A 27,916-nucleotide genomic window follows, 5' to 3' on the forward strand; every position below is an offset into this window, starting at 1 on the left:
TGGAGACTACTCTGCCCTGTTACCCCTGTGGTGGCAGCAGCGGAGAGGCCGGCACCTGTTTTCTCAGGAAGTCTCGCACCTGCAAATACCTACAACCATTCCCTGCTGGCAATTTAAATTTATCCTCCAAAGCTTTCAAGCTGGGGAAGCTCCCGTCTATAAATAGATCCCCCATCCTTCTAATTCCTGCCCTCTGCTAACTCTGGAACCCGCCATCTAGCCTACCCGGTACCAACCTGTGGTGGTCATAAATCGGGGTCCAAATCGATGCTCCCCCCATTCTCTTATATCTCCTCCATTGCCCCCCAGATCCTCAGAGCCGCCACCACCACCGGACTTGTGGAGTATCGGGCCGGCGAGAACGGCAGAGGTGCCACTACCAATGCTCCCAGACTGGTACCTTTACATGACGCCACCTCCATCCGCTCCCATGCCGACCCCCTCCCCCACTACCCACTTCCTAATCATGGCTGTATTAGCCGCCCAGTAGTAATTGCAGAAGTTCGGCAGCGCCAACCCACCCTCCCCCTGACTGCGCTCCAGCAACACTTTCTTCACTCGCGGGGTTTTACTCGCCCACACAAAGCCCAAAATAATCTTATTCCCCCGCTTAAAATAGGCCCTCGGGATGAAGATGGGGAGACACTGAAAGATAAACAGAAATCTGGGGAGGACCGTCATTTTCACGGTCTGTACCCTCCCTGCCAGTGATAGCGGGAGCATGTCCCATCTCTTAAAGTCCCCTTCCATTTGTTCTACCAGCCGGGATAGGTTTAACTTGTGCAGTACCTCCCATTCCAGGGCCACCTGAATTCCCAGATATCGAAAGCTCTTCCCTACCATTCTAAGCGACAGCTCTCCCAGTCTCTTCTCCTGCCCTCTTGCCTGGATCGCAAACATCTCGCTTTTCCCTATGTTCAATTTATACCCTGAAAAACTGCCAAATTCCCCCAAGATTCGCATTACTTCCCCCATCCCCTCCAACGGGTCCACAATATACAAGAGCAGGTCATCTGCGTAGAGAGAGACTGGGTGTCCCAACCCCCACCCGAAACAGCCCTTTCCAGTTCCTAGAGGCTCTTAACGCCATGGCCAATGGCTCTATGTCCAGAGCAAACAGCAACGGGGAGGGGGGGCACCCTTGCCTCGTCCCTCGGTGTAGTTTAAAATACCCTGACCTCAGCCGGTTCGTACGCACACTTGCTACTGGTGCCTGATAGAGCAACCGCCCCCAGTCAGTAAAGCCCTCACCAAACCCAAACCTTCCCAGCGCCTCCCACAGGCAATTCCACTCCACCCGATCAAAAGCCTTCTCCGCATCCTCTCCTTCTGAGGGCATCATAATAACATTTAGAAGCCTTCGAACATTGGCCTCGAGTTGCCTGCCCTTTACAAATCCCGTCTGGTCTTCCCCCATCGCCCCCGGGACACAGTCCTCTATCCTTATGGCCAGTATCTTAGCCAGCAGTTTGGCATCCTCATTCAGTGGAGAAATCGGCCTGTATGACCCACATTGCTCCGGATCCTTCTCCCGTTTCAAGATCAATGAAATCGAGGCCTGCGACATTGTTGGGGGGAGGACTCCCTTCTCTCTTACTTTGTTAAATGTCCTCACCAGCAGTGGGCTCAATATCTCTGAAAACTTCTTATAGAATTCCACCGGGTAGCAGTCAGGCCCCGGGGCCTTGCCAGACTGAAAGCCCTCCAGCCCCTTGATTATTTCCTCAATCTCACTTGGGGCTCCCAGCCCCTCCACCAGGTCCTCCTCCACCCTCGGGAACCTCAACTGATCCAGAAATTGCCTCATTCTCCCTCCACCCCCCCCCCCCCCCCCCCCCCCCCAGCCGGGAGCTCCGACTCATATAATTTACTATAAAAGTCCTTAAACACCTCGTGCACCCCCGCTGGGTCCAGGACAGTATTACCATCTCTACACTTTACTTTACCTATCTCCCTGGCTGCCTCTCTTTTCCTGAGCTGGTGCGGCAACATTCTGCTTGCCTTTTCCCCATACTCAGAGATCGCCCCCCCTTGCCTTCCTCAACTGTTCCACTGCTTTCAGTGTGGTCAACAGCCCAAACTCAACCTGTAACCTCCGCCGCTCCTGCCTGGGGCCTCCGAGTATCTCCTGCCCACCTGGAGTATCTCCTCCACTAATCTATCCCTCTCAGCCCGTTGCACCTTTTCTCTGTGGGCCCGTATCGAGATTAATTCCCCTCTGACCACTGCCTTCAAAGCTTCCCAGACCGTCGTGGCAGAGACCGCCCCCATATCATTTGTTTCCAGGTAGTTCTGGATGGACTTGTTAACCCGCCCACAGACCACCTCGTCCGCTAGCAACCCCACATCCAGTCTCCACAGCGGGCGTTGCCCTCTCTCCACACTAACCCATAGATCCACCCAGTGCGGGCATGATCCGACACTGCGATTGCCGAGTACTCAGTATCCACCACCTCCGGTATTAGCACCCTGCTCAGAACAAAAAAGTCGATGCGAGAGTATACCTTGTGGACATGTGAAAAAAAGGAAAACTCCTTCGTCCTCGGCCGTGCAAACCTCCATGGGTCTACTCCCCCCGCCCCCCCATCTGTTCTGTAAACCCCTTCAATTCCTTTGCCGCAGCCGGCCTCCTCTCCCTGTCCTGGATTTTGACCGGTCCAATTCCGGATCAATGACTGTGTTGAAGTCCCCTCCCATGATGAGGTTATGTGACTCTAAGTCTGGGATCTTACCTAACACCCGCCTCATAAATTCCACGTCGTCCCAATTCGGAGCATATACGTTCACGAGTACCACTCGCACCCCCTCCAGCTTCCCACTCACCATTATGTACCTACCCCCCCGTGTCTGACATGATTCTCCCTGCCTCGAATGCCACTCGTTTGCTGATCAAGATCGATACCCCCCTGGTCTGTGAGTCCAGTCCGGAGTGAAACACTTGGCTAACCCACCCCTTCCTCAATCACGTCTGGTCTGTAACCTTTAGGTGTGTCTCTTGCAGCATTGCCACGTCCGCCTTCAGTTGCGCGAACACGCGAGCCCTCTTGACCGGCCCATTCAGTCCTCTCACGTTCCATGTGATCAGCCTGGACGGGGGGCTTCCAACCACACCCCCTGCCAACTAGCCATCACCCTTTTTAGACCAGCCTCGAGCTCGCGCCCTACACTTCCTCGAGTCCCCACTCGGGCTATCGCCGTTCCCGACCTCCCATTTGTCCCCTAGTAACAGTTCCTCCCCTGTCAGCAAAGCAGCCCCCCTCCCTCGTAACATCACTAAAAACCCAATCCCCCAAATCAGGCTCCAGCTTAACATCTGTCCACCCCCCACTGCGCTTCCGAGAGTCAGCTGACTCGATAGCTCCCGCCCCGGCACCAAGCAGTCTGTCTCCCTATTGTACTCTCCTCTCTCCCCCCGCACATCAATAAACATTTTAAAAGCATCACATTCCCCAGTAAACAAACAGAAAAAACAGTGAAGAAAGTCACTTAAAAAAAATAGTCACCCAAAAAGCAGAACTAAATTCAAAGCCCCCCCCCCACCAGCAAGGTCCCTGCAAGACAGATCAACCTTTAACCATCCACACAGCCCATTATTTCACATGGAGCTACTTAAATTATTACAATCCAGCACCGCAAATCACTGCCACAGTACTTCTCCAAGGCTCAAGTGTCTTTTAATTCGCCTCCAGCTTCATTTCTTTAATAAAGGTCCATCCTTCGTCTGGCGTTTCAAAGTAGAAGTCCCGTTCCTCATGCGTGACCCACAGACGGGCAGGGTACAGCACCCCGAACTTCACCCCCTTCTTAAAGAGGGCCGTTTTTGCCCAATTGAACCCAGCTCGCCTCTTGGCCAAATCCGCTCCCAGGTCCTGATAAATGCGCAGCTCACGGTTCTCCCACTTACTGCTCCGTTCTTTCTTGGCCCACCGCAAAATGTGTTCCTTGTCCATGAGACGGTGAAAACGTACCACCGTGGCCCTCGGCGGCTCGTTCACTCTGGGCTTCCTCGCGAGGGCTCTGTGCGCTCTGTCCAATTCCAGGGGCCGAGGGAACGCCCCAGCCCCCATCAACTTTTCCAACATGTCCGTCACATAGGCCTTCACATCCGATCCCTCACTGCCTTCAGGGAGGCCAACAATTCTGAGATTCTGCCTCCTGGACCTCTTCTCCAGGTCCTCCAGCTCCTCATGCATTCTTTTCTGGCGGTCGTTCATCATCCCCACCTTGCTTTCCAGCACGGTTATATACACCTCGTGCTCGGACAACTTTTGTTCAATGCCTTGGATCGCTCTTCCGTGGGTTTCCCGATTCTGAACCACTTGATCAATCAAAGCCTTAATCGGGTCCAGCGTGTCCTTCAGCTTGGCGAAGCAATCCTTGAAAAACTTCACCAGCTGCTCCGTCGACCACTGTGCCGTCTCCCCGCGGCCCTTGCGCTCCGCCATGCTGTCCCGTGTTACCAGCTCTGCTTGCGTCTCCCTTATAGGACTTTGTCGTCTCACACATCCACGTCTGGTCCAATTTTCCATACACCGGAGGGGGATTTCTCCTTATGTCTCACTCTACACTGCTTTATCCCATAAAATCCGGAAAAAAACGGGGGAAAAAGGTCCAAAAATCCGTTACAGGCGGGAGCTATCAAATGTGCAACCTAACCCTCCATGGAAGTCCCTCTACAACCGTTCTTAAATAGTGGGACCACATGAGCTGTTCACCAATCCTCTGGCACCTCCCCCGTGGCCAGTGAGGAATTAGAAATTTGGGTCAGAACCCCAGCAATCTCCTCCCTCACCTCCCACAGCATCCTGGGACACAATTCATCCGGACCTGGAGACTTGTCCACTTTTAAGCCCGCCAATACCTTGTCACTCCCGATGACAATTTGCTCACGAGCCTCACAATCTCTCTCCCCGAGTTCTATAACTATCTCCTCATTCTCTTGGGTGAAGACAGATGTGAAATATTCATTCAACACCCTACCAATGTCCTCTGGCTCCACTCATAGATTTCCCCCTTGGTCCCTAATGGGCCCTATTCTTTCCCGGATTATCCTCTTCCCATTGATATACTTTTCGAATATCTTGGGATTATCCGTACCTTTACCAGCCAGAGCTTTCTCATATCCCCTCTTTGTTTTCCGAATGGTTTCTTAACTGATCCTGCATTTTCTGTGCTCCACTAATGCCTCTGCAGACTGGCTCCCCTTTATATTTGTTAAAAGCCTCTCTTTTCCTTCTCAATGTACCCTGAATGTATCTGCTTATCCGCTTTTCAGGGTTTGTTACACCTTCCTATTACCCTAGAGGGAACACATTGGGCCTTTTTGAAAGTTCCTTCCACTGCTCTTCTGCAGATCCTGCCTTATTTTCTATCATCCACTCCCACCTCAATCCAAAACCTTTTTTTGCAACTTGTCCATAACAAACATAAATTGTACCATGTTGTGATCACTATCACTAAAATGCTCCCCCATCAACACATCAACCACCTGTACGGCTTCATTCCCCAGAATTCCCCTTCTCAGAGATGTCCCGTTACGTGCTGTGCCTGAAGTTAGATTCCTGTCATTTTCCGCACTCTCTATTCTATTGCTTGTTCTGGAAACTACCCTCCTGCTTCTAACGAGATTAAAGTCCTTGTCATGAACCTGCACTCCAATCTTCTTCTTTAACTTTGATTTTCATTCAGAACAGCTCCCTCCGTCCCCAGTACTAGTTCCAATGGTCCCTTGAATTCTAACCCATTTCTCCCACACCAATCTTTGAGGCCACGCATTTACCTCCTTAATCTTGTTGACCCTGTGCCAATTAGCTCGTGGCTCAGGTCGTGATCCAGAGATTATTGCCTTTTTGTTTCTGCTTTTTAATTTAGCTCCCAGCTGTACATGCTCCCTGTATTTGTTCCACCTATGTCATTGGTACCAACGTGGACCACAACAACTGGATCTTTACCCTCCCACTCTAAGTTCCTCTGCAGCCTGATATCCCGAACCCTGGCACCAGGCAGGCAACGCAACCTATAAGACCATAAGACAGAGGAGGCACTAGTCTGCTCGTCCCATCGAGTCTGCTCCGCCATTCAACCATGGCTGATATTTTCTCATCCCCATTCTCCTGCCTTCGACCCATCACCCCTGATCCCCTTATTAATCAAGAACCTAACTATCTCTGTCTTAAAGACACTCAGTGATTTGGCCTCCCACAGCCTTCTGCGGCAAAGAGTTCCACAGATTCACCACCCTCTGGGTGAAGAAATTCCTCCACATCTCTGTTTTAAAGGATCGTCCCTTTAGTCTGAGATTCTGTCCTCTGGTTCTAGTTTTTCCTACAAGTGGAAACATCCTCTCCATGTCCACTCTATCCAGGCCTCGCACTAACCTGTAAGTTTCAATAAGATCCCCCCTCATCCTTCTAAACTCCAATGAGTACAGACCCAGAGTCCTCAACTGTTCCTCATATGACAAGTTCTTCATTCCAGGGATCATTCTTGTGAACCTCCTCTGGGCCCTTTCCAAGGCCAGCACATCCTTCCTTAGATACGGGCCCCAAAACTGCTCACAATATTCCAAATGGGGTCTGACCAGAGCCTTATACAGCCTCAGAAGCACATCCCTGGTCTTTTATTCTGGGCCTCTTGACATGAATGCTAACATTGCAGTTGCCTTCTTAACTGCCGACTGAACCTGCACGTTAACCTTAAGAGAGTCGTGAACAAGGACTCCCAAGTCCCTTTGTGCCTCTGATTTCCTAAGCATTTCCCCATTTGGAAAACAGTCTATGCCTAAATTCCTCCTTCCAAAGTGCGTAACCTCACACTTTTCCACATTGTATTCCATCTGCCACTTCATTGCCCACTCTCCTAGCTTGTCCAAATCCTTCTGCAGCCCCCTTGCTTCTGTCATGTGAGAGTACCTTTAAGAAATGTTTTTTTATAAATGGGTATGCATATAAATATCTGTAGTGAGAGCACCTGCAAGAAATGGGTGTTTACTACTGCAGTGATGTCAGACTGTGGGTGGAGCTGAGCTGTCTGTCAGCTTTTTACTTTTGTTTTAGGCTGTTGCTGCAGGGTGTGTTTTAGTTTTGTTTTCAGTGTTGGAGCTGAAGCCAGACAGAGCAGGTGTACTGCTGTTCTCTCTGCCATCAAAAGACTATCTCTTGATCATTTTGTGAATTCAGAATTCTAAATGTTTTCAGTAGTGAATGTAAACCTAATGTGCTGCTGTTAAAAGGTGTTTCTTCTGCCTTCTGGATGTTGTTTGGGAAGTTATTAAGAATTACTTAGTGTTGTATTCTTTGGGGGTTGTATTTGAATTGATGGTTGCTAAGATGTTCACTGTATGTTTCAAAAAGGTTAAATTGAGATCACAGAATAAACATTGTTTTGCTTTGAAAAATCCTTTTCCATTTCTGCTGTGCCACACCTGTCGAGTGGGCCGTGTGCTCCCCGTACCACAATCTAGTAAAAGTTGTGGGTCAGGTGAACTCCATGATACACTTTGGGGTCCTCTAAACCCTGGCCCATAACACTTCCACAATACTACCTGGCCCCTCTACAGATCTTTGTATCTTTGGGACTGTCGATCTTGGTCACAGAGAACAGTGTGAATGCCCCTAACTATACTATCCCCAATTACGACTACATTTCTGCTCTCTCCTCGCCCACTTGAATGGCTCTCTGCACCACAAGAGCTGTGGTCAGTTTGCTCCCCCTCACTCCCCATTCCCGTCCACACAGGGAGCAAGAATCTTGAACCTGTTGGATAAGAACAAGGGCTGAATCTGCAACAACCCTACCTCCTGGATCTCTCTACCTGCCTCACTCACAGTCACACCCTCCTGTCCCTGACTGAATTCAAGGTAGTTGATCTAAGTGAGATTAGTCTCGATTATCAGCCCAAACCCGAATATGCCCAGGTCTTGCTGCGTGGATATTTCGCGTGTACCTCCCTCGATGTGCCTCACTCACTCTCTGCACGTCTCGGACTCTCTCCGCCGCCTCTCTGTTGAAAGACGTGGCGAGGATATCCTGCCCCAATGGGCCTGCGTCCTCAGCACTGAGCATCGCTGATTCGCAGCGGTCACGCCAGAACGTCTGGTAAACAGGACACAGGCTCAAAAGCAGCCAGCTTCAAGGAAGCGGAGGCAGACACGCTTTCCCTCCCTTGGCCACACAGGGGAGTCGGAGCCTGACACTCTCCTCAGCCTAAAACTTTAGAGTCTGTAAGTTTAAGGATTTGAATTCAGTCAAAAAATTGAATCAAAAGCCGAGATCAGTAATAGCGTCAGATCGTCATAAAATTCCAGCTGAGTATCCTCCAGGGAGGGAAGTGTGCTCCCCTTACCCAGTGTGGTTTACAGAACAGAGTGCAGAAGGAGGCCATTCGGCCCATCGAGTCTGCACCGACCCACTTAAGCCCTCATTTCCACCCTATCCCCGTAACCCAATAACCCCTCCTAACCTTTTTGGACACCAGGGGCAATTTATCACGGCCAATCCACCTAACCTGCACGTCTTTGGACTGTGGGAGGAAACTGGAGCACCCGGAGGAAACCCACGCACACACGGGGAGAACGTGCAGACTCCGCACAGACAGTGACCCAGCGGGGAATCGAACCTGGGACCCTGGCGCTGTGAAGCCACAGTGCTAACCACCTGTGCTACCGTGCTGTCCTTCCGTGACTCCAGCCCCAAACCAACTTCACCTGGTGCCGAGAAGGCCCAGGCATATTTCAGAGAATTTACAGTGCAGAAGGAGGCCATTCGGCCCATCGAGTCTGCACCGGCTCTTGGAAAGAGGAATCTACCCAAGGTCCACACCTCCATCCTATCCCCATAACCCAGCAACCCCACCCAACACTATGGGCAATTTTGGACACCAAGGGCCATTTAGCACGGCCAATCCACCTAACCTGCACATCTTTGGACTGTGGGAGGAAACCGGAGCACCCGGAGGAAACCAGCGCACACACGGGGAGGACGTGCATACTCCACACAGACAGTGACCCAGCGGGGAATCGAACCTAGGACCCTGGAGCTGTGAAGCAATTGTGCTATCCACAATGCTACCGTGCTGCCCAAACACAGTTAACCATGATCAATGTGGACAGAAGCTCACCTCGACTTCCATATGAGGAGAATGGACAATACATTGCAGCCTTATCAGCGGTACCCACATCCCGGGAATGAACATAGAACATACAGCACAGAACAGGCCCTTCGGCCCACGATGTTGTGCTGAACCTTTGTCCTAGATTAATCATAGATTATCATTGAATTTACATTGCAGAAGGAGGCTATTCGGCCCCCCGAGTCTGCACCGGCTCTTGGAAAGAGCACCCCACCCAAACTCAACACCTCCACCCAACACCAAGGGCAATTTGGACATTAAGGGCAATTTATCATTGGCCAATTCACCTAACCCACACATCTTTGGACTGTGGGAGGAAACCGGAGCACCCGGAGGAAACCCACGCAGACACGGGGAGGATGTGCAGACTCCGCACAGACAGTGACCCAAGCCGGAATTGAACCTGGGACCCTGGAGCTGTGAAGCAATTGAGCTATCCACAATGCTACCGTGCTGCCCTAAAAACAAATAAATCTACACTATATCATTTTACCATAATCCATGTACCTATCCAATAGCTGCTTGAAGGTCCCTAATGTTTCCGACTCAACTACTTCCACAGGCAGTGCATTCCATGCCCCCACTACTCTCTGGGTCAAGATCCTACCTCTGATATCCCTCCTATATCTTCCACCTTTCACCTTAAATTTATGTCCCCTTGTAATGGTTTGTTCCACCTGGGGAAAAAGTCTCTGACTGTCTACTCTATCTATTCCCCTGATCATCTTATAAACCTCCATCAAGTCGCCCCTCATCCTTCTCCGTTCTAATGAGAAAAGGCCTAGCACCCTCAACCTTTCCTCGTAAGACCTACTCGCCATTCCAGGCAACATCCTGGTAAATCCTCTTTGCACCTTTTCCAAAGCTTCCACTTCCTTCCTAAAATGAGGCGACCAGAACTGTACACCGTACACCAAATGTGGCCTTACCAAAGTTTTGTTCAGCTGCATCATCACCTCAGGGCTCTTAAATTCAATCCCTCTGTTAATGAACGCGAGCACACCATCGGCCTTCTTCACAACTCTATCCACTTGAGTGGCAACTTTCAAAGATGTATGAACAGAGACCCCAAGATCTCTCTGCTCCTCCACATTGCCAAGAACTCTACCGTTAACCCTGTATTCCGCATTCATATTTGTCCTTCCAAAATGGACAACCTCACACTTTTCAGGGTTAAACTCCATCTGCCACTTCTCAGCCCAGCTCTGCATCCTATCTATGTCTCTTTGCAGCCGACAACAGCCCTCCTTACTATCCACAACTCCACCAATCTTCGTATCGTCTGCAAATTTACTGACCCACCCTTCAACTCCCTCACCCAAGTCATTAATGAAAATCACAAACAGCAGAGGACCCAGAACTGATCCCTGCGGTACGCCACTGGTAACTGGGATCCAGGCTGAATATTTGCCATCCACCACCACTCTCTGACTTCTATCGGTTAGCCAGTTCGTTATCCAACTGGCCAAATTTCCCACTATCCCATGCCTCCTTACTTTCTGCATAAGCCTACCATGGGGAACTTTATCAAATGCCTTACTAAAATCCATGTACACTACATCCACTGCTTTACCTTCATCCACATGCTTGGTCACCTCCTCAAAGAATTCAATAAGACTTGTAAGGCAAGACCTACCCCTCACAAATCCGTGCTGACTATCCCTAATCAAGCAGTGTCTTTCCAGATGCTCAGAAATCCTATCCTTCAGTACCCTTTCCATTACTTTGCCTACCACCGAAGTAAGACTAACTGGCCTGTAATTCCCAGGGTTATCCCGAGTCCCTTTTTTGATCAGGGGCACGACATTCGCCACTCTCCAATCCCCTGGTACCACCCCTGTTGACAGTGAGGACGAAAAGATCATTGCCAACGGCTCTGCAATTTCATCTCTTGCTTCCCATAGAATCCTTGGATATATCTCGTCAGGCCCGGGGGACTTGTCTACCCTCATGTTTTTCAAAATGCCCAACACATCTTCCTTCCTAACAAGTATCTCCTCAAGCTTACCAGTCTGTTTCACACTGTCCTCTCCAACAATCTGGCCCCTCTCATTTGTAAATACTGAAGAAAAGTATTCGTTCAAGACCTCTCCTATCTCTTCAGACTCAATACACAATCTCCTGCTACTGTCCTTGATCGGACCTACCCTCGCTCTAGTCATTCTCATATTTCTCACATATGTGTAAAAGGCCTTGGGGTTTTCCTTGATCCTACCCGCCAAAGATTGTTCATACCCTCTCTTAGCTCTCCTAATCCCTTTCTTCAGTTCCCTCCTGGCTATTTTATATCCCTCCAATGCCCTGTCTGAACCTTGTTTCCTCAGCCTTACATAAGTCACCTTTTTCCTCTAAACAAGACATTCAACCTCTGTCAACCATGGTTCCCTCACTCAACCATCTCTTCCCTGCCTGACAGGGACATACATATCAAGGACACGTAGTACCTGTTCCTTGAACAAGTTCCACATTTCACTTGTGTCCTTCCCTGCCAGCCTATGTTCCCAACTTATGCACTTCAATTCTTGTCTGACAACATCGTATTTACCCTTCCCCCAATTGTAAACCTTTCCCTGTTGCACACACCTATCTCTCTCCATTACTAAAGTGAAAGTCACAGAATTGTGGTCACTATCTCCAATATGCTCCCCCACTAACAAATCTATCACTTGCCCTGGTTCATTACCCAGTACTAAATCCAATATTGCCCCTCCTCTGGTCGGACAATCTACATACTGTGTTAGAAAAGCTTCCTGGACACACTGCACAAACACCACCCCATCCAAACTATTTGATCTAAAGAGTTTCCACTCAATATTTGGGAAGTTAAAGTCGCCCATGACTACTACCCTATGACTTCTGCACCTTTCCAAAATCTGTTTCCCAATCTGTTCCTCCACATCTCTGCTACTATTGGGGGGCCTATAGAAAACTCCTAACAAGGTGACTGCTCCTTTCCTATTTCTGACTTCAACCCATACTACCTCAATAGGGTGATACTCCTCGAACTGCCTTTCTGAAGCTGTTATACTATCTCTAATTAATAATGCCACCCCCCCACCTCTTTTACCACCCTCCCTAATCTTATTGAAACATCTATAACCAGGGACCTCCAACAACCATTTCTGCCCCTCTTCTATCCAAGTTTCCGTGATGGCCACCACATCGTAGTCCCAAGTACCGATCCATGCCTTAAGTTCACCCACCTTATTCCTGATGCTTCTTGCGTTGAAGTATACACACTTCAACCCATCTCCGTGCCTGCAAGTACTCTCCTTTGTCAGTGTTCCCTTCCCCACTGCCTCATTACACGCTTTGGCGTCCTGAATATCGGCTACCTTAGTTGCTGGACTACAAATCCGGTTCCCATTCCCCTGCCAAATTAGTTTAAACCCTCCCGAAGAGTACTAGAAAACCTCCCTCCCAGGATATTGGTGCCCCTCTGGTTCAGATGCAACCCGTCCTGCTTGTACAGGTCCCATCTTCCCCAGAATGCGCTCCAATTATCCAAATACCTGAAGCCCTCCCTCCTACACCATTCCTGCAGCCACGTGTTCAACTGCACTCTCTCCCTATTCCTAGCCGCGCTATCACGTGGCACCGGCAACAAACCAGAGATGACAACTCTGTCTGTCCTGGCTTTTAACTTCCAGCCTAACTCCCTAAACTTGTTTATTACCTCCCCACCCCTTTTCCCACCTATGTTGTTGGTACCAACGTGCACCACGACTTCTGGCTGCTCACCCTCCCCCTTAAGGATCCTGAAGACACGATCCGAGACATCCCTGGCTTTGGCACCCGGGAGGCAACATACCTTCCGGGAGTCTCGCTCGCGACCACAGAATCTCCTATCTATTTCCCTAACCATTGAATCTCCTACAACTATTGCTTTTCTATTCTCCCCCCTTCCCTTCTGAGACCCAGAGCCAGACTCAGTGCCAGAGACCTGGCTGCTAGGGCCTTCCCCCGGTAGGTCATCCCCCCCCCCAACAGCATCCAAAACGGTATACTTGTTTTGAAGGGGAACGGCCACGAGGGATCCCTGCACTGTCTGCCTGTTTGTTTTTTTCCCCCTGACTGTAACCCAGCTATTCTTGTCCTGTGCCTTGGGTGTGGTTACCTCCCTGTAACTCTTCTCAATCACCCCCTCTGCCTCCCGGATGATCCGAAGTTCATCCAGCTTCAGCTCCAGTTCCCTAACACGGTCTTTGAGGAGCTGAAGTTGGGTGCACTTCCCGCAGGTATAGTCAGCGGGGACACCGGTGGTATCCCTCACCACCCACATCCTACAGGAGGAGCATGTAACTGGCCTAGCCTCCATCCCCTCTTACCTTACAGAATATAGCTGCTGTGTGGACTAACTAGATCTCCGCCCTCCGACTCTGCTCTCAGTCAGCTACACTTTCTGTAAACTCCTAGCTCTCTTCTCACTCTTTGCAGAAATGTCGGAAACAAAATGAAAGGAGCACCTTACTCCCTCCTCACCTAACTCCCTCGGTCACCAAACTCTCATTATCGCACTCAAATGCACCAAATTCAGCACTCCCTCGGTCACCAAACTCTCACTATCGCACTCAAATGCACCAAATTCAGCACTCCCTCGGTCACCAAACTCTCACTATCGCACTCAAAAAGCACCAAATTCAGCACTCAGTGCAAACAAAGTCTGCACTGTAGGGGATCACTTTTATACTGTGAATCTAGCCTCTGAAAACTGGCCTAATCCAATTAACTAATTAACAAGCTCCAGCTGCAAGTGCCGACAAGTAGAAGTTTGTTTAAAGCTGATTGAAAATTCACCTTCTTCTAAACCAAACAGCAACTTTTAAGTTAATTAACTAAATAAAAGACTAAACTTTAGATAAAAATGAAGCCTTATACTCCCTCGGTCACTAAACTCTCACTATCGCACTCACATGCACCGAATTCAGCACTCAGTGCAAACAAAGGGAATTAAAACAAAGGGAACACCCGCCAGGTTGGGAAAGATTCCAGCATGGACTCCGGATCTGTGGGTTTTGGTCAGGATGCTGAATTGATTTCCTTATAAGAGAGGAAAGACAAAAAAGTGCTTCCTGCTCCTGATCTCTGTCCAGTGACCCCTGGGTTAGAGAGAGAGGGGAAATCAGCCAGGGTTCCTGCTCCTGATCACTGTCCAGCGATCCCTGGGTTAGAGGGGGGAAATCAGCCAGGGTTCCTGCTCCTGATCTCTGTCCAGTGATCCCTGGGTTAGAGAGAGAGGGGAAATCAGCCAGGGTCCCTGCTCCTGATCACTGCCCAGTGATCCCTGGGTTAGAGAGAGAGAGGGGAAATCAGCCAGGGTTCCTGCTCCTGATCTCTGTCCAGTGATCCCTGGGTTAGAGAGAGAGGGGAAATCAGCCAGGGTTCCTGCTCCTGATCACTGTCCAGTGATCCCTGGGTTAGAGAGAGAGGGGAAATCAGCCAGGGTTCCTGCTCCTGATCTCTGTCCAGTGATCCCTGGGTTAGAGAGAGAGGGGAAATCAGCCAGGGTTCCTGCTCCTGATCACTGTCCAGTGATCCCTGGGTTAGAGAGAGAGAGAGAGGGGGGAAATCAGCCAGGGTCCCTGCTCCTGATCACTGTCCAGTGATCCCTGGGTTAGAGAGAGAGGGGAAATCAGCCAGGGTTCCTGCTCCTGATCTCTGTCCAGTGATCCCTGGGTTAGAGAGAGAGGGGAAATCAGCCAGGGTTCCTGCTCCTGATCTCTGTCCAGTGATCCCTGGGTTAGAGAGAGAGGGGAAATCAGCCAGGGTTCCTGCTCCTGATCTCTGTCCAGTGATCCCTGGGTTAGAGAGAGAGGGGGGAAATCAGCCAGGGTTCCTGCTCCTGATCACTGTCCAGTGATCCCTGGGTTAGAGAGAGAGGGGGGAAATCAGCCAGGGTTCCTGCTCCTGATCACTGCCCAGTGACCCCCGGGTTAGAGAGAGAGAGAGAGAGAGGGGAAATCAGCCAGGGTTCCTGCTCCTGATCACTGTCCAGTGATCCCTGGGTTAGAGAGAGAGGGGGGAAATCAGCCAGGGTTCCTGCTCCTGATCACTGTCCAGTGATCCCTGGGTTAGAGAGAGAGAGAGAGAGAGGGGAAATCAGCCAGGGTTCCTGCTCCTGATCACTGTCCAGTGATCCCTGGGTTAGAGAGAGAGAGGGGAAATCAGCCAGGGTTCCTGCTCCTGATCACTGTCCAGTGATCCCTGGGTTAGAGAGAGAGAGGGGAAATCAGCCAGGGTTCCTGCTCCTGATCACTGTCCAGTGATCCCTGGGTTAGAGAGAGAGAGAGAGAGGGGAAATCAGCCAGGGTTCCTGCTCCTGATCACTGTCCAGTGATCCCTGGGTTAGAGAGAGAGAGAGGGGAAATCAGCCAGGGTTCCTGCTCCTGATCTCTGTCCAGTGACCCCTGGGTTAGAGAGAGAGAGGGGAAATCAGCCAGGATTCCTGCTCATGATCACTGTCCAGTGAGCCCTGGGTTAGAGAGACAGGGGGGAAATCAGCCAGGGTTCCTGCTCCTGATCACTGTCCAGTGATCCCTGGGTTAGTGAGAGAGAGGAAATCAGCCAAGGTTCCTGCCCCTGATCACTGTCCAGTGATCCCTGGGTTAGAGAGAGAGAGGGGAAATCAGCCAGGGTTCCTGCTCCTGATCTCTGTCCAGTGACCCCTGGGTTAGAGAGAGAGAGAGAGAGGGGAAATCAGCCAGTGTTCCTGCTCCTGATCACTGTCCAGTGATCCCTGGGTTAGAGAGAGATAGAGAGGGGAAATCAGCCAGCGTTCCTGCTCCTGATCACTGTCCAGTGATCCCTGGGTTAGAGAGAGAGAGGAAATCAGCCAGGGTTCCTGCTCCTGATCACAGTCAAGTGATCCCTGGGTTAGAGCGAGAGGGGAAATCAGCAAGGGTTCCTGCTCCTGATCACTGTCCAGTGATCCATGGCTAAGAGAGAGAGGGGAAATCAGCCAGGGTTCCTGCTCCTGATCACTGTCCAGTAATCCATGGGTTAGAGAGAGAGAGGGGAAATCAGCCAGGGTTCCTGCTCCTGATCATTGTCCAGTGATCCCTGGGTTAGAGAGAGGGGAAATCAGCCAGCGTTCCTGCTCCTGATCACTGTCCAGTGATCCATGGGTTAGAGAGAGGGGAAATCAGCCAGAGTTCCTGCTCCTGATCACTGTCCAGTGAGCCCTGGGTTAGAGAGAGAGGGGAAATCAGCCAGGGTTCCTGCTCCTGATCACTGTCCAGTGAGCCCTGGGTTAGAGAGAGAGGGGAAATCAGCCAGGGTTCCTGCTCCTGATCACTGTCCAGTGATCCATGGGTTAGAGAGAGAGGGGAAATCAGCCAGGGTTCCTGCTCCTGATCACTGTCCAGTGATCCCTGGGTTTGAGAGAGAGGGGAAATCAGCCAGGGTTCCTGCTCATGACCACTGTCCAGTGATCCCTGGGTTAGAGAGGGGAAATCAGCCAGGGTTCCTGCTCCTGATCACTGTCCAGTGATCCCTGGGTTAGAGAGAGGGGAAATCAGCCAGGGTTCCTGCTCCTGATCACTGTCCAGCGATCCCTGGGTTCGAGAGAGTGGGGAAATCAGCCAGGGTTCCTGCTCCTGATCACTGTCCAGTGATCCCTGGGTTAGAGAGAGAGAGAGAGAGAGGGGAAATCAGCCAGGGTTCCTGCTCCTGATCACTGTCCAGTGATCCCTGGGTTAGAGAGAGAGGGGAAATCAGCCAGGGTTCCTGCTCCTGATCTCTGTCCAGTGATCCCTGGGTTAGAGAGAGAGAGAGAGAGGGGAAATCAGCCAGGGTTCCTGTTCATGATCACTGTCCAGTGATCCCTGGGTTAGAGAGAGAGGGGGGAAAATCAGCCAGGGTTCCTGCTCCTGATCACTGTCCAGTGACCCCTGGGTTAGAGAGAGAGAGAGAGAGAGAGAGAGAGGGGAAAATCAGCCAGGGTGCCTGCTCCTGATCACTGTCCAGTGATCCCTGGGTTAGAGAGAGGGGAAATCAGCCAGGGTTCCTGCTCCTGATCACTGGCCAGTGACCCCTGGGTTAGAGAGAGAGAGAGAGGGGAAATCAGCCAGGGTTCCTGCTCCTGATCTCTGTCCAGTGACCCCTGGGTTAGAGAGAGAGAGAGAGAGAGGGGAAATCAGCCAGGGTTCCTGTTCATGATCACTGTCCAGTGATCCCTGGGTTAGAGAGAGAGAGGGGAAATCAGCCAGGGTTCCTGCTCCTGATCACTGTCCAGCGATCCCTGGGTTCGAGAGAGTGGGGAAGTCAGCCAGGGTTCCTGCTCCTGATCACTGTCCAGTGATCCCTGGGTTAGAGAGAGAGAGAGAGAGGGGAAATCAGCCAGGGTTCCTGCTCCTGATCACTGTCCAGTGATCCCTGGGTTAGAGAGAGAGGGGAAATCAGCCAGGGTTCCTGCTCCTGATCTCTGTCCAGTGACCCCTGGGTTAGAGAGAGAGAGAGAGAGGGGAAATCAGCCAGGGTTCCTGTTCATGATCACTGTCCAGTGACCCCTGGGTTAGAGAGAGAGAGAGAGAGAGAGAGGGGAAAATCAGCCAGGGTGCCTGCTCCTGATCACTGTCCAGTGATCCCTGGGTTAGAGAGAGGGGAAATCAGCCAGGGTTCCTGCTCCTGATCACTGGCCAGTGACCCCTGGGTTAGAGAGAGAGAGAGAGAGGGGAAATCAGCCAGGGTTCCTGCTCCTGATCTCTGTCCAGTGACCCCTGGGTTAGAGAGAGAGAGAGAGAGAGGGGAAATCAGCCAGGGTTCCTGTTCATGATCACTGTCCAGTGATCCCTGGGTTAGAGAGAGAGAGGGGAAATCAGCCAGGGTTCCTGCTCCTGATCACTGGCCAGTGACCCCTGGGTTAGAGAGAGAGAGAGAGAGAGGAAAATCAGCCAGGGTTCCTGCTCCTGATCACTGTCCAGTGATCCCTGGGTTAGAGAGAGGGGAAATCAGCCAGGGTTCCTGCTCCTGATCTCTGTCCAGTGACCCCTGGGTTAGAGAGAGAGAGAGAGGGGAAATCAGCCAGGGTTCCTGTTCATGATCACTGTCCAGTGATCCCTGGGTTAGAGAGAGAGAGGGGAAATCAGCCAGGGTTCCTGCTCCTGATCACTGTCCATTGATCCCTGGGTTAGAGAGAGAGAGAGGGGAAATCAGCCAGGGTTCCTGCTCCTGATCGCTGTCCAGCGATCCCTGGGTTAGAGAGAGAGGGGAAATCAGCCAGGGTTCCTGTTCATGATCACTGTCCAGTGATCCCTGGGTTAGAGAGAGAGAGGGTAAATCAGCCAGGGTTCCTGCTCCTGATCACTGTCCAGTGATCCCTGGGTTAGAGAGCCGGGTTCAATAATATTAATAATCTTTTATTGTCACTGGTATGAAGTTACTGTGAAAAGCCCCTAGTCGCCACATTCCGGCGCCTGTTGGGGTACACGGATGGAGAATTCAGAATTCTCAGCTGGTACGGGAATTGAACCCTCGCTGCTGGCCTTGTTCTGCATCACAAACCAGCTGTCTAGCCCCCCCGATCTAAACCAGCCCTGACGCTGATGGAGTCCTTCTGAAGCTTGCGGAAAGTTTTGCAAAGAAAGGCAGGCTTGCTCTCGAGTTGTGGTTTTGTGTTTGGGACAGAGTTGAAGAAGGCTTTTAGGTTTTCTCTCCCTGAAGGGGCTGGAGGCTCTGCTTTCTCCTCAGGTAGGCATTCTCTGTGAGACTGTTTCCCAAGTTAGTTTGCGGTTGGATCAAGAAGCTGGAGAGTGCAGGCCCTGATCTCGCTGTTCTGATGGGGCTGTGTCTGAAGGTGCAAAGTAAAGCCCGGCCTCTCTCTCTCTCTACAGTGGGATTGGTCTAGGGAGGTCAGTTCAGTAGCAACTGCGGGCCGGGCCAGTGGTTTAAAAACCCTCTCATGTTGAGAACTTCAGATTGACTCAGTAAGGACGGTAGTCCATTTGGTGGACGCAAGTTAGAATGGCATAGACCTTCACTGTGAAAGCCCAAATCAGTGGCTCTGAAGGCAACTGCAGAGGAAGTCTTACAGCCTGAGAGTTTGAACTGAAGGTAGATCCAAAATGATCCAGACAAACCGATGCTTTGCAACACTTCACATTCAGAGAAGGTCATCGCCTACAAAGACCACAACCTCAGCAGCCAAGATATGCATCTCTCACCCCCAGTTTAATCCCTGTTGTTTTGAACCTTTCCTACTGGTCCACCATGTGCCTGCCTCGGGCCCGCCTGCCTCGGGCCCGCCTGCGTGGAGAGTTAGACAGGGTTTGCGGAATAATTTGATTACCAGACCGTTGTTCTCTTATTACCAATACATGTTTATCTTTTCCCTTGTTATAAATAAAGTTTTAAAAAAAATTTTACGTACAAATTTGGTACCTGTTAAGTCTTTGGAGCAGTCGAGGGTCAAGGATTTTAGGAAAACATACAAATGATTGGTTAATTGACTTATGCTGGGGCTCGGGGGCCTGTGGGACTGGAATTGACCGCCACTCGCCCAGGGTGCCACAGCAAACGGGGGAGTGACAGAGTGTTTAAACAATGGATAGAACGAGTGTCAATATCACATATGGTACAGAGAAAGCCAGCAATTGTACCCACCTTTCCTTAGCTGCTCTACAATGAAGGAGAAGCCGTTAGTCCGGGGGTGGAGGACATACTCGTACGTCGGCAGCCCACGAGCCGCGGCAAACTCGTCACTCCGTGCTTTGTTAAAATCTAAGCAACAGGACAGAACAGCAGTATGAGCACATTCCAAAACCGAGTCAGTTAATCTTCATCGCCACTATCTGTGTGCTAGACGGACTGTTAAAATCCCTGAACCACGTGTGCGGAGAAGATGGGGAAAAGGCGAACAGGTCAACTTTCTGGGATTGATCAGAAATGGAACAGAACAATACTTTTCACTGTATCTCGATACACGTGACAATAAACAAATCCAAATCGACAAGATAAGTTAAGGTTGGTGAGGGTGGGGATAACGGGGAGACGGTGCGGTTGGTGGGGGTGGGGATAACGGGAAGACGGTGCGGTTGGTGGGGGTTACGGGGAGACGGTGAGGTTGGTGGGGGTGGGGGTTACGGGGAGATGGTGGTTACGGGGAGACGGTGAGGTTGGTGGGGGTAGGGGTTACGGGGAGACGGTGCGGTTGGTGGGGGTTACGGGGAGACGGTGAGGTTGGTGGGGGTGGGGGATACGGGGAGACGGTGCTGTTGGTGGGGGTGGGGGTTACGGGGAGACGGTGCGGTTGGTGGGGGTGACGGGGAGATGGTGCGGTTGGTGGGGTTGGGGGTTACGGGGAGATGGTGCGGTTGGCGGGGGTGGGGGTTATGGGGAGACGGTGCGGTTGGTGGGGGTTACGGGAAGACGGTGCGGTTGGTGGGGGTTACGGGAAGACGGTGCGGTTGGTGGGGGTTACGGGGAGACGGTGAGGTTGGTGGGGGTTACGGGGAGACGGTGAGGTTGGTGGGGGTGGGGGTTACGGGGAGACGGTGAGGTTGGTGGGGATAAGGGGAGACGGTGAGGTTGGTGGGGGTTACGGGAAGACGGTGCGGTTGGTGGGGGTGGGGGTTACGGGGAGACGGTGCGGTTGGTGGGGGTGGGGGTTACGGGGAGACGGTGAGGTTGGTGGGGGTGGGGGTTTCGGGGAGACGGTGAGGTTGGTGGGGGTTACGGGGAGATGGTGAGGTTGGTGGGGGTGGGGGTTACGGGAAGACGGTGCGGTTGGTGGGGGTGGGGGTGACGGGGAGATGGTGAGGTTGGTGGGTGTGGGAGTTACGGGGAGACGGTGAGGTTGGTGGGGGTGACGCGGAGATGGTGAGGTTGGTGGGTGTGGGAGTTACGGGGAGACGGTGAGGTTGGTGGGGGTGGGGGTTACGGGGAGACGGTGAGGTTGGTGGGTGTGGGAGTTACGGGGAGACGGTGAGGTTGGTGGGGGTGGGGGTTACGGGGAGACGGTGCGGTTGGTGGGGGTGACGGGGAGATGGTGCGGTTGGTGGGGGTTACGGGAAGACGGTGAGGTTGGTGGGGGTGGGAGTTACGGGGAGACGGTGAGGTTGGTGGGGGTGGGAGTTACGGGGAGATGGTGAGGTTGGTGGGGGTGGGGATACGGGGAGACGGTGAGGTTGGCGGGGGTGGGGGTTACGGGGAGACGGTGCGGTTGGTGGGGGTGACGCGGAGATGGTGAGGTTGGTGGGGGTGGGAGTTACGGGGAGACGGTGAGGTTGGTGGGGGTGGGAGTTACGGGGAGACGGTGAGGTTGGTGGGGGTGGGGGTTACGGGAAGACGGTGAGGTTGGTGGGTGTGGGAGTTACGGGGAGACGGTGAGGTTGGTGGGGGTGGGGGTTACGGGGAGATGGTGAGGTTGGTGGGTGTGGGAGTTACGGGGAGACGGTGAGGTTGGTGGGAGTGGGGGTTACGGGGAGACGGTGCGGTTGGTGGGGGTGGGGGTTACGGGGAGACGGTGCGGTTGGTGGGGGTGGGAGTTACGGGGAGACGGTGAGGTTGGTGGGGGTGGGGGTTACGGGGAGACGGTGAGGTTGGGGGTTACGGGGAGACGGTGAGGTTGGTGGGGGTGGGGGTTGCGGGGAGACGGTGAGGTTGGGGGTTACGGGGAGACGGTGAGGTTGGTGGGGGTGGGGGTTACGGGGAGATGGTGAGGTTGGTGGGGGTGGGAGTTACGGGGAGACGGTGAGGTTGGTGGGGGTGGGGGTTACGGGGAGACGGTGAGGTTGGGGGTTACGGGGAGACGGTGCGATTGGTGGGGGTGGGGGTTACGGGAAGACGGTGCGGTTGGTGGGGGTGGGGGTTACGGGGAGACGGTGAGGTTGGGGGTTACGGGGAGACGGTGCGGTTGGTGGGGGTGGGGGTTACGGGAAGACGGTGCGGTTGGTGGGGGTGGGGATTACGGGGAGACGGTGAGATTGGGGGTTACGGGTAGACGGTGCGGTTGGTGGGGGTGGGGGTTACGGGGAGACGGTGCGGTTGGTGGGGGTTACGGGGAGACGGTGCGGTTGGTGGGGGTTACGGGGAGACGGTGCGGTTGGTGGGGGTGGGAGTTACGGGGAGACGGTGAGGTTGGGGGTTACGGGGAGACGGTGAGGTTGGTGGGGGTGGGGGTTGCGGGGAGACGGTGAGGTTGGGGGTTACGGGGAGACGGTGAGGTTGGTGGGGGTGGGGGTTACGGGGAGATGGTGAGGTTGGTGGGGGTGGGAGTTACGGGGAGACGGTGAGGTTGGTGGGGGTGGGGGTTACGGGGAGACGGTGAGGTTGGGGGTTACGGGGAGACGGTGCGATTGGTGGGGGTGGGGGTTACGGGAAGACGGTGCGGTTGGTGGGGGTGGGGGTTACGGGGAGACGGTGAGGTTGGGGGTTACGGGGAGACGGTGCGGTTGGTGGGGGTGGGGGTTACGGGAAGACGGTGCGGTTGGTGGGGGTGGGGATTACGGGGAGACGGTGAGATTGGGGGTTACGGGTAGACGGTGCGGTTGGTGGGGGTGGGGGTTACGGGGAGACGGTGCGGTTGGTGGGGGTTACGGGGAGACGGTGCGGTTGGTGGGGGTTACGGGGAGACGGTGCGGTTGGTGGGGGTGGGAGTTACGGGGAGACGGTGAGGTTGGGGGTTACGGGGAGACGGTGAGGTTGGTGGGGGTGGGAGTTACGGGGAGACGGTGAGGTTGGTGGGGGTGGGGGTTACGGGGAGACGGTGAGGTTGGTGGGGGTGGGAGTTACGGGGAGACGGTGAGGTTGGGGGTTACGGGGAGACGGTGCGATTGGTGGGGGTGGGGGTTACGGGGAGACGGTGAGGTTGGTGGGGGTGGGGGTTACGGGAAGACGGTGCGGTTGGTGGGGGTGGGGATTACGGGGAGACGGTGAGGTTGGTGGGGGTGGGGGTCACGGGGAGACGGTGAGGTTGGGGGTTACGGGGAGACGGTGAGGTTGGTGGGGGTGGGAGTTACGGGGAGACGGTGAGGTTGGTGGGGGTGGGAGTTACGGGGAGACGGTGAGATTGGGGGTTACGGGGAGATGGTGCGGTTGGTGGGGGTGGGGGTTACGGGAAGACGGTGAGGTTGGGGGTTGCGGGAAGACGGTGCGGTTGGTGGGGGTGGGGGTTACGGGGAGTTGGTGAGGTTGGTGGGGGTTACGGGAAGACGGTGCGGTTGGTGGGGGTGGGGGTTACGGGGAGACGGTGAGGTGGTGGGGGTGGGGGTTACGGGGAGACGGTGCGGTTGGTGGGGGTGGGAGTTACGGGGAGACGGTGAGGTTGGGGGTTACGGGGAGACGGTGCGATTGGTGGGGGTGGGGTTACGGGGAGACGGTGAGGTTGGGGGTTACGGGGAGATGGTGAGGTTGGTGGGGGTGGGGATTACGGGGAGACGGTGAGGTTGGGGGTTACGGGGAGACGGTGCGATTGGTGGGGGTGGGGGTTACGGGGAGATGGTGAGGTTGGTGGGGTGGGGGTTACGGGGAGATGGTGAGGTTGGTGGGGGTGGGGATTACGGGGAGACGGTGAGGTTGGTGCGGTTGGGGGTTACGGGGAGACGGTGCGGTTGGTGGGGGTGGGAGTTACGGGGAGACGGTGAGGTTGGTGGGGGTGGGGGTTACGGGGAGACGGTGAGGTTGGGGGTTACGGGAAGACGGTGCGGTTGGTGTGGGTGGGGGTTACTGGGAGACGGTGCGGTTGGTGGGGGTTACGGGGAGACGGTGCGGTTGGTGGGGGTGGGGGTTACGGGAAGACGGTGCGGTTGTGTGGGGGTGGGGGTTACGGGGAGATGGTGAGGTTGGGAGTTACGGGGAGACGGTGCGGTTGGTGGGGGTGGGAGTTACGGGGAGACGGTAAGGTTGGTGGGGGTGGGGGTTACGGGCAGACGGTGAGGTTGGGGGTTACGGGAAGACGGTGCGGTTGGTGGGGGTGGGGGTTACGGGGAGACGGTGAGGTTGGGGGTTACGGGAAGACGGTGCGGTTGGTGGGGGTGGGGGTTACGGGGAGACGGTGTGGTTGGTGGGGGTGGGGGTTACGGGAAGACGGTGTGGTTGGTGGGGGTGGGGGTCACGGGGAGACGGTGAGGTTGGGGGTTACGGGGAGATGGTGCGGTTGGTGGGGGTGGGGGTTACGGGAAGACGGTGAGGTTGGGAGTTACGGGGAGACGGTGAGGTTGGTGGGGGTGGGGGTTACGGGGAGACGGTGAGGTTGGGAGTTACGGGGAGACGGTGAGGTTGGTGGGGGTGGGGGTTACGGGGAGACGGTGAGGTTGGGGGTTACGGGGAGATGGTGCGGTTGGTGGGGGTGGGGGTTACGGGAAGACGGTGAGGTTGGGGGTTACGGGAAGACGGTGCGGTTGGTGGGGGTGGGGGTTACGGGGAGTTGGTGAGGTTGGTGGGGGTTACGGGAAGACGGTGCGGTTGGTGGGGGTGGGGGTTACGGGGAGACGGTGAGGTTGGTGGGGGTGGGGGTTACGGGAAGACGGTGCGGTTGGTGGGGGTGGGAGTTACGGGGAGACGGTGAGGTTGGTGGGGGTGGGGGTTACGGGGAGACGGTGAGGTTGGGGGTTACGGGGAGACGGTGCGGTTGGTGGGGGTGGGGGTTACGGGGAGACGGTGAGGTTGGTGGGGGTGGGGGTTACGGGGAGATGGTGAGGTTGGTGGGGGTGGGAGTTACGGGGAGACGGTGAGGTTGGTGGGGGTGGGGGTTACGGGGAGACGGTGAGGTTGGGGGTTACGGGGAGACGGTGCGATTGGTGGGGGTGGGGGTAACGGGGAGATGGTGAGGTTGGTGGGGGTGGGGGTTACGGGGAGATGGTGAGGTTGGTGGGGGTGGGGATTACGGGGAGACGGTGAGGTTGGGGGTTACGGGAAGACGGTGCGGTTGGTGGGGGTGGGGGTTACGGGAAGACGGTGCGGTTGGGGGTTACGGGGAGACGGTGAGGTTGGTGGGGGTGGGAGTTACGGGGAGACGGTGTGGTTGGTGGGGGTGGGGGTTACGGGGAGACGGTGAGGTTGGGGGTTACGGGGAGACGGTGAGGTTGGTGGGGGTGGGAGTTACGGGGAGACGGTGAGGTTGGTGGGGGTGGGGGTTACGGGGAGACGGTGAGGTTGGGGGTTACGGGGAGACGGTGCGGTTGGTGGGGGTGGGGGTTACGGGAAGACGGTGCGGTTGGTGGGGGTGGGGGTTACGGGAAGACGGTGCGGTTGGTGGGGGTGGGGGTTACGGGGAGATGGTGAGGTTGGTGAGGTTGGGAGTTACGGGGAGACGGTGCGGTTGGTGGGGGTGGGGGTTACGGGCAGACGGTGAGGTTGGGGGTTACGGGAAGACGGTGCGGTTGGTGGGGGTGGGGGTTACGGGGAGACGGTGAGGTTGGGGGTTACGGGAAGACGGTGCGGTTGGTGGGGGTGGGGGTTACGGGGAGACGGTGAGGTTGGTGGGGGTGGGAGTTACGGGGAGACGGTGCGGTTGGTGGGGGTGGGGGTTACGGGGAGACGGTGTGGTTGGTGGGGGTGGGGGTTACGGGAAGACGGTGCGGTTGGTGGGGGTGGGGGTTACGGGGAGACGGTGAGGTTGGGGGTTACGGGGAGACGGTGAGGTTGGGGGGGGTGGGAGTTACGGGGAGACGGGGAGGTTGGTGGGGGTGGGGGTTACGGGGAGACGGTGAGGTTGGGGGTTACGGGGAGATGGTGCGGTTGGTGGGGGTGGGGGTTACGGGAAGACGGTGAGGTTGGGGGTTACGGGAAGACGGTGCGGTTGGTGGGGGTGGGGGTTACGGGGAGTTGGTGAGGTTGGTGGGGGTTACGGGAAGACGGTGCGGTTGGTGGGGGTGGGGGTTACGGGGAGACGGTGAGGTTGGTGGGGGTGGGGGTTACGGGGAGACGGTGCGGTTGGTGGGGGTGGGAGTTACGGGGAGACGGTGAGGTTGGTGGGGGTGGGGGTTACGGGAAGACGGTGCGGTTGGTGGGGGTGGGGGTTACGGGGAGATGGTGAGGTTGGTGAGGTTGGGAGTTACGGGGAGACGGTGCGGTTGGTGGGGGTGGGAGTTACGGGGAGACGGTGAGGTTGGTGGGGGTGGGGGTTATGGGCAGACGGTGAGGTTGGGGGTTACGGGAAGACGGTGCGGTTGGTGGGGGTGGGGGTTACGGGGAGACGGTGAGGTTGGGGGTTACGGGAAGACGGTGCGGTTGGTGGGGGTGGGGGTTACGGGGAGACAGTGAGGTTGGTGGGGGTGGGAGTTACGGGGAGACGGTGCGGTTGGTGGGGGTGGGGGTTACGGGGAGACGGTGTGGTTGGTGGGGGTGGGGGTTACGGGAAGACGGTGCGGTTGGTGGGGGTTACGGGGAGACGGTGAGGTTGGTGGGGGTGGGGGTTACGGGAAGACGGTGCGGTTGGTGGGGGTGGGGGTTACGGGGAGTTGGTGAGGTTGGTGGGGGTGGGGGTTACGGGGAGACGGTGAGGTTGGGGGTTACGGGGAGACGGTGCGGTTGGTGGGGGTGGGGGTTACGGGGAGACGGTGAGGTTGGGGGTTACGGGGAGACGGTGCGATTGGTGGGGGTGGGGGTTACGGGGAGACGGTAAGGTTGGTGGGGGTGGGGGTTACGGGGAGACGGTGGGGTTGGTGGGTGTGGGAGTTACGGGGAGACGGTGAGGTTGGTGGGGGTTACGGGGTTACGGGCAGACGGTGAGGTTGGGGGTTACGGGAAGACGGTGCGGTTGGTGGGGGTGGGGGTTACGGGGAGACGGTGAGGTTGGTGGGGGTGGGGGTTACGGGGAGACGGTGAGGTTGGTGGGGGTGGGGGTTACAGGGAGACGGTAAGGTTGGTGGGGGTGGGGGTTACGGGGAGACGGTGAGGTTGGGGGTTACGGGAAGACGGTGCGGTTGGTGGGGGTGGGGGTTACGGGGAGACGGTGAGGTTGGTGGGGGTGGGGGTTACGGGGAGACGGTGAGGTTGGTGGGGGTGGGAGTTACGGGGAGACGGTGCGCTTGGTGGGGGTGGGGGTTACGGGGAGACGGTGTGGTTGGTGGGGGTGGGGGTTACGGGAAGACGGTGCGGTTGGTGGGGGTTACGGGGAGACGGTGAGGTTGGGGGTTACGGGAAGACGGTGCGGTTGGTGGGGGTTACGGGGAGTTGGTGAGGTTGGTGGGGGTGGGAGTTACGGGGAGACGGTGAGGTTGGTGGGGGTGGGGGTTACGGGGAGACGGTGAGGTTGGGGGTTACGGGAAGACGGTGCGGTTGGTGGGGGTGGGGGTTACGGGAAGACGGTGCGGTTGGTGGGGGTGGGAGTTACGGGAAGACGGTGCGGTTGGTGGGGGTGGGGGTTACGGGGAGACGGTGCGGTTGGTGGGGGTGGGGGTTACGGGAAGACGGTGCGGTTGGTGGGGGTGGGGGTTACGGGGAGACGGTGAGGTTGGTGGGGGTGGGGGTTACGGGAAGACGGTGCGGTTGGTGGGGGTGGGAGTTACGGGGAGACGGTGAGGTTGGTGGGGGTGGGGGTTACGGGGAGACGGTGAGGTTGGGGGTTACGGGGAGACGGTGCGGTTGGTGGGGGTGGGGGTTACGGGGAGACGGTGAGGTTGGTGGGGGTGGGGGTTACGGGGAGATGGTGAGGTTGGTGGGGGTGGGAGTTACGGGGAGACGGTGAGGTTGGTGGGGGTGGGGGTTACGGGGAGACGGTGAGGTTGGGGGTTACGGGGAGACGGTGCGATTGGTGGGGGTGGGGGTAACGGGGAGATGGTGAGGTTGGTGGGGGTGGGGGTTACGGGGAGATGGTGAGGTTGGTGGGGGTGGGGATTACGGGGAGAC

General features: G+C 55.3%; 1 protein-coding gene across 2 annotated transcripts in view; it reads right to left on the minus strand.

The window, feature by feature from the left end:
* lclat1 (lysocardiolipin acyltransferase 1) overlaps window positions 1-27,916 on the minus strand; it is a 141,061-nt gene that overhangs the window by 30,221 nt on the left and 82,924 nt on the right. For both annotated transcript variants that reach the window (XM_072500380.1, XM_072500379.1), the window contains one exon: window positions 19,730-19,846. In XM_072500380.1, coding sequence (XP_072356481.1) covers window positions 19,730-19,846 — 117 coding nt within the window. The remainder of the gene's footprint in view (window positions 1-19,729; window positions 19,847-27,916) is intronic.

This window comes from Scyliorhinus torazame, chromosome 4 (assembly GCF_047496885.1).
Source record: "Scyliorhinus torazame isolate Kashiwa2021f chromosome 4, sScyTor2.1, whole genome shotgun sequence".
Classification (NCBI taxonomy): Eukaryota; Metazoa; Chordata; class Chondrichthyes; order Carcharhiniformes; family Scyliorhinidae; genus Scyliorhinus; species Scyliorhinus torazame.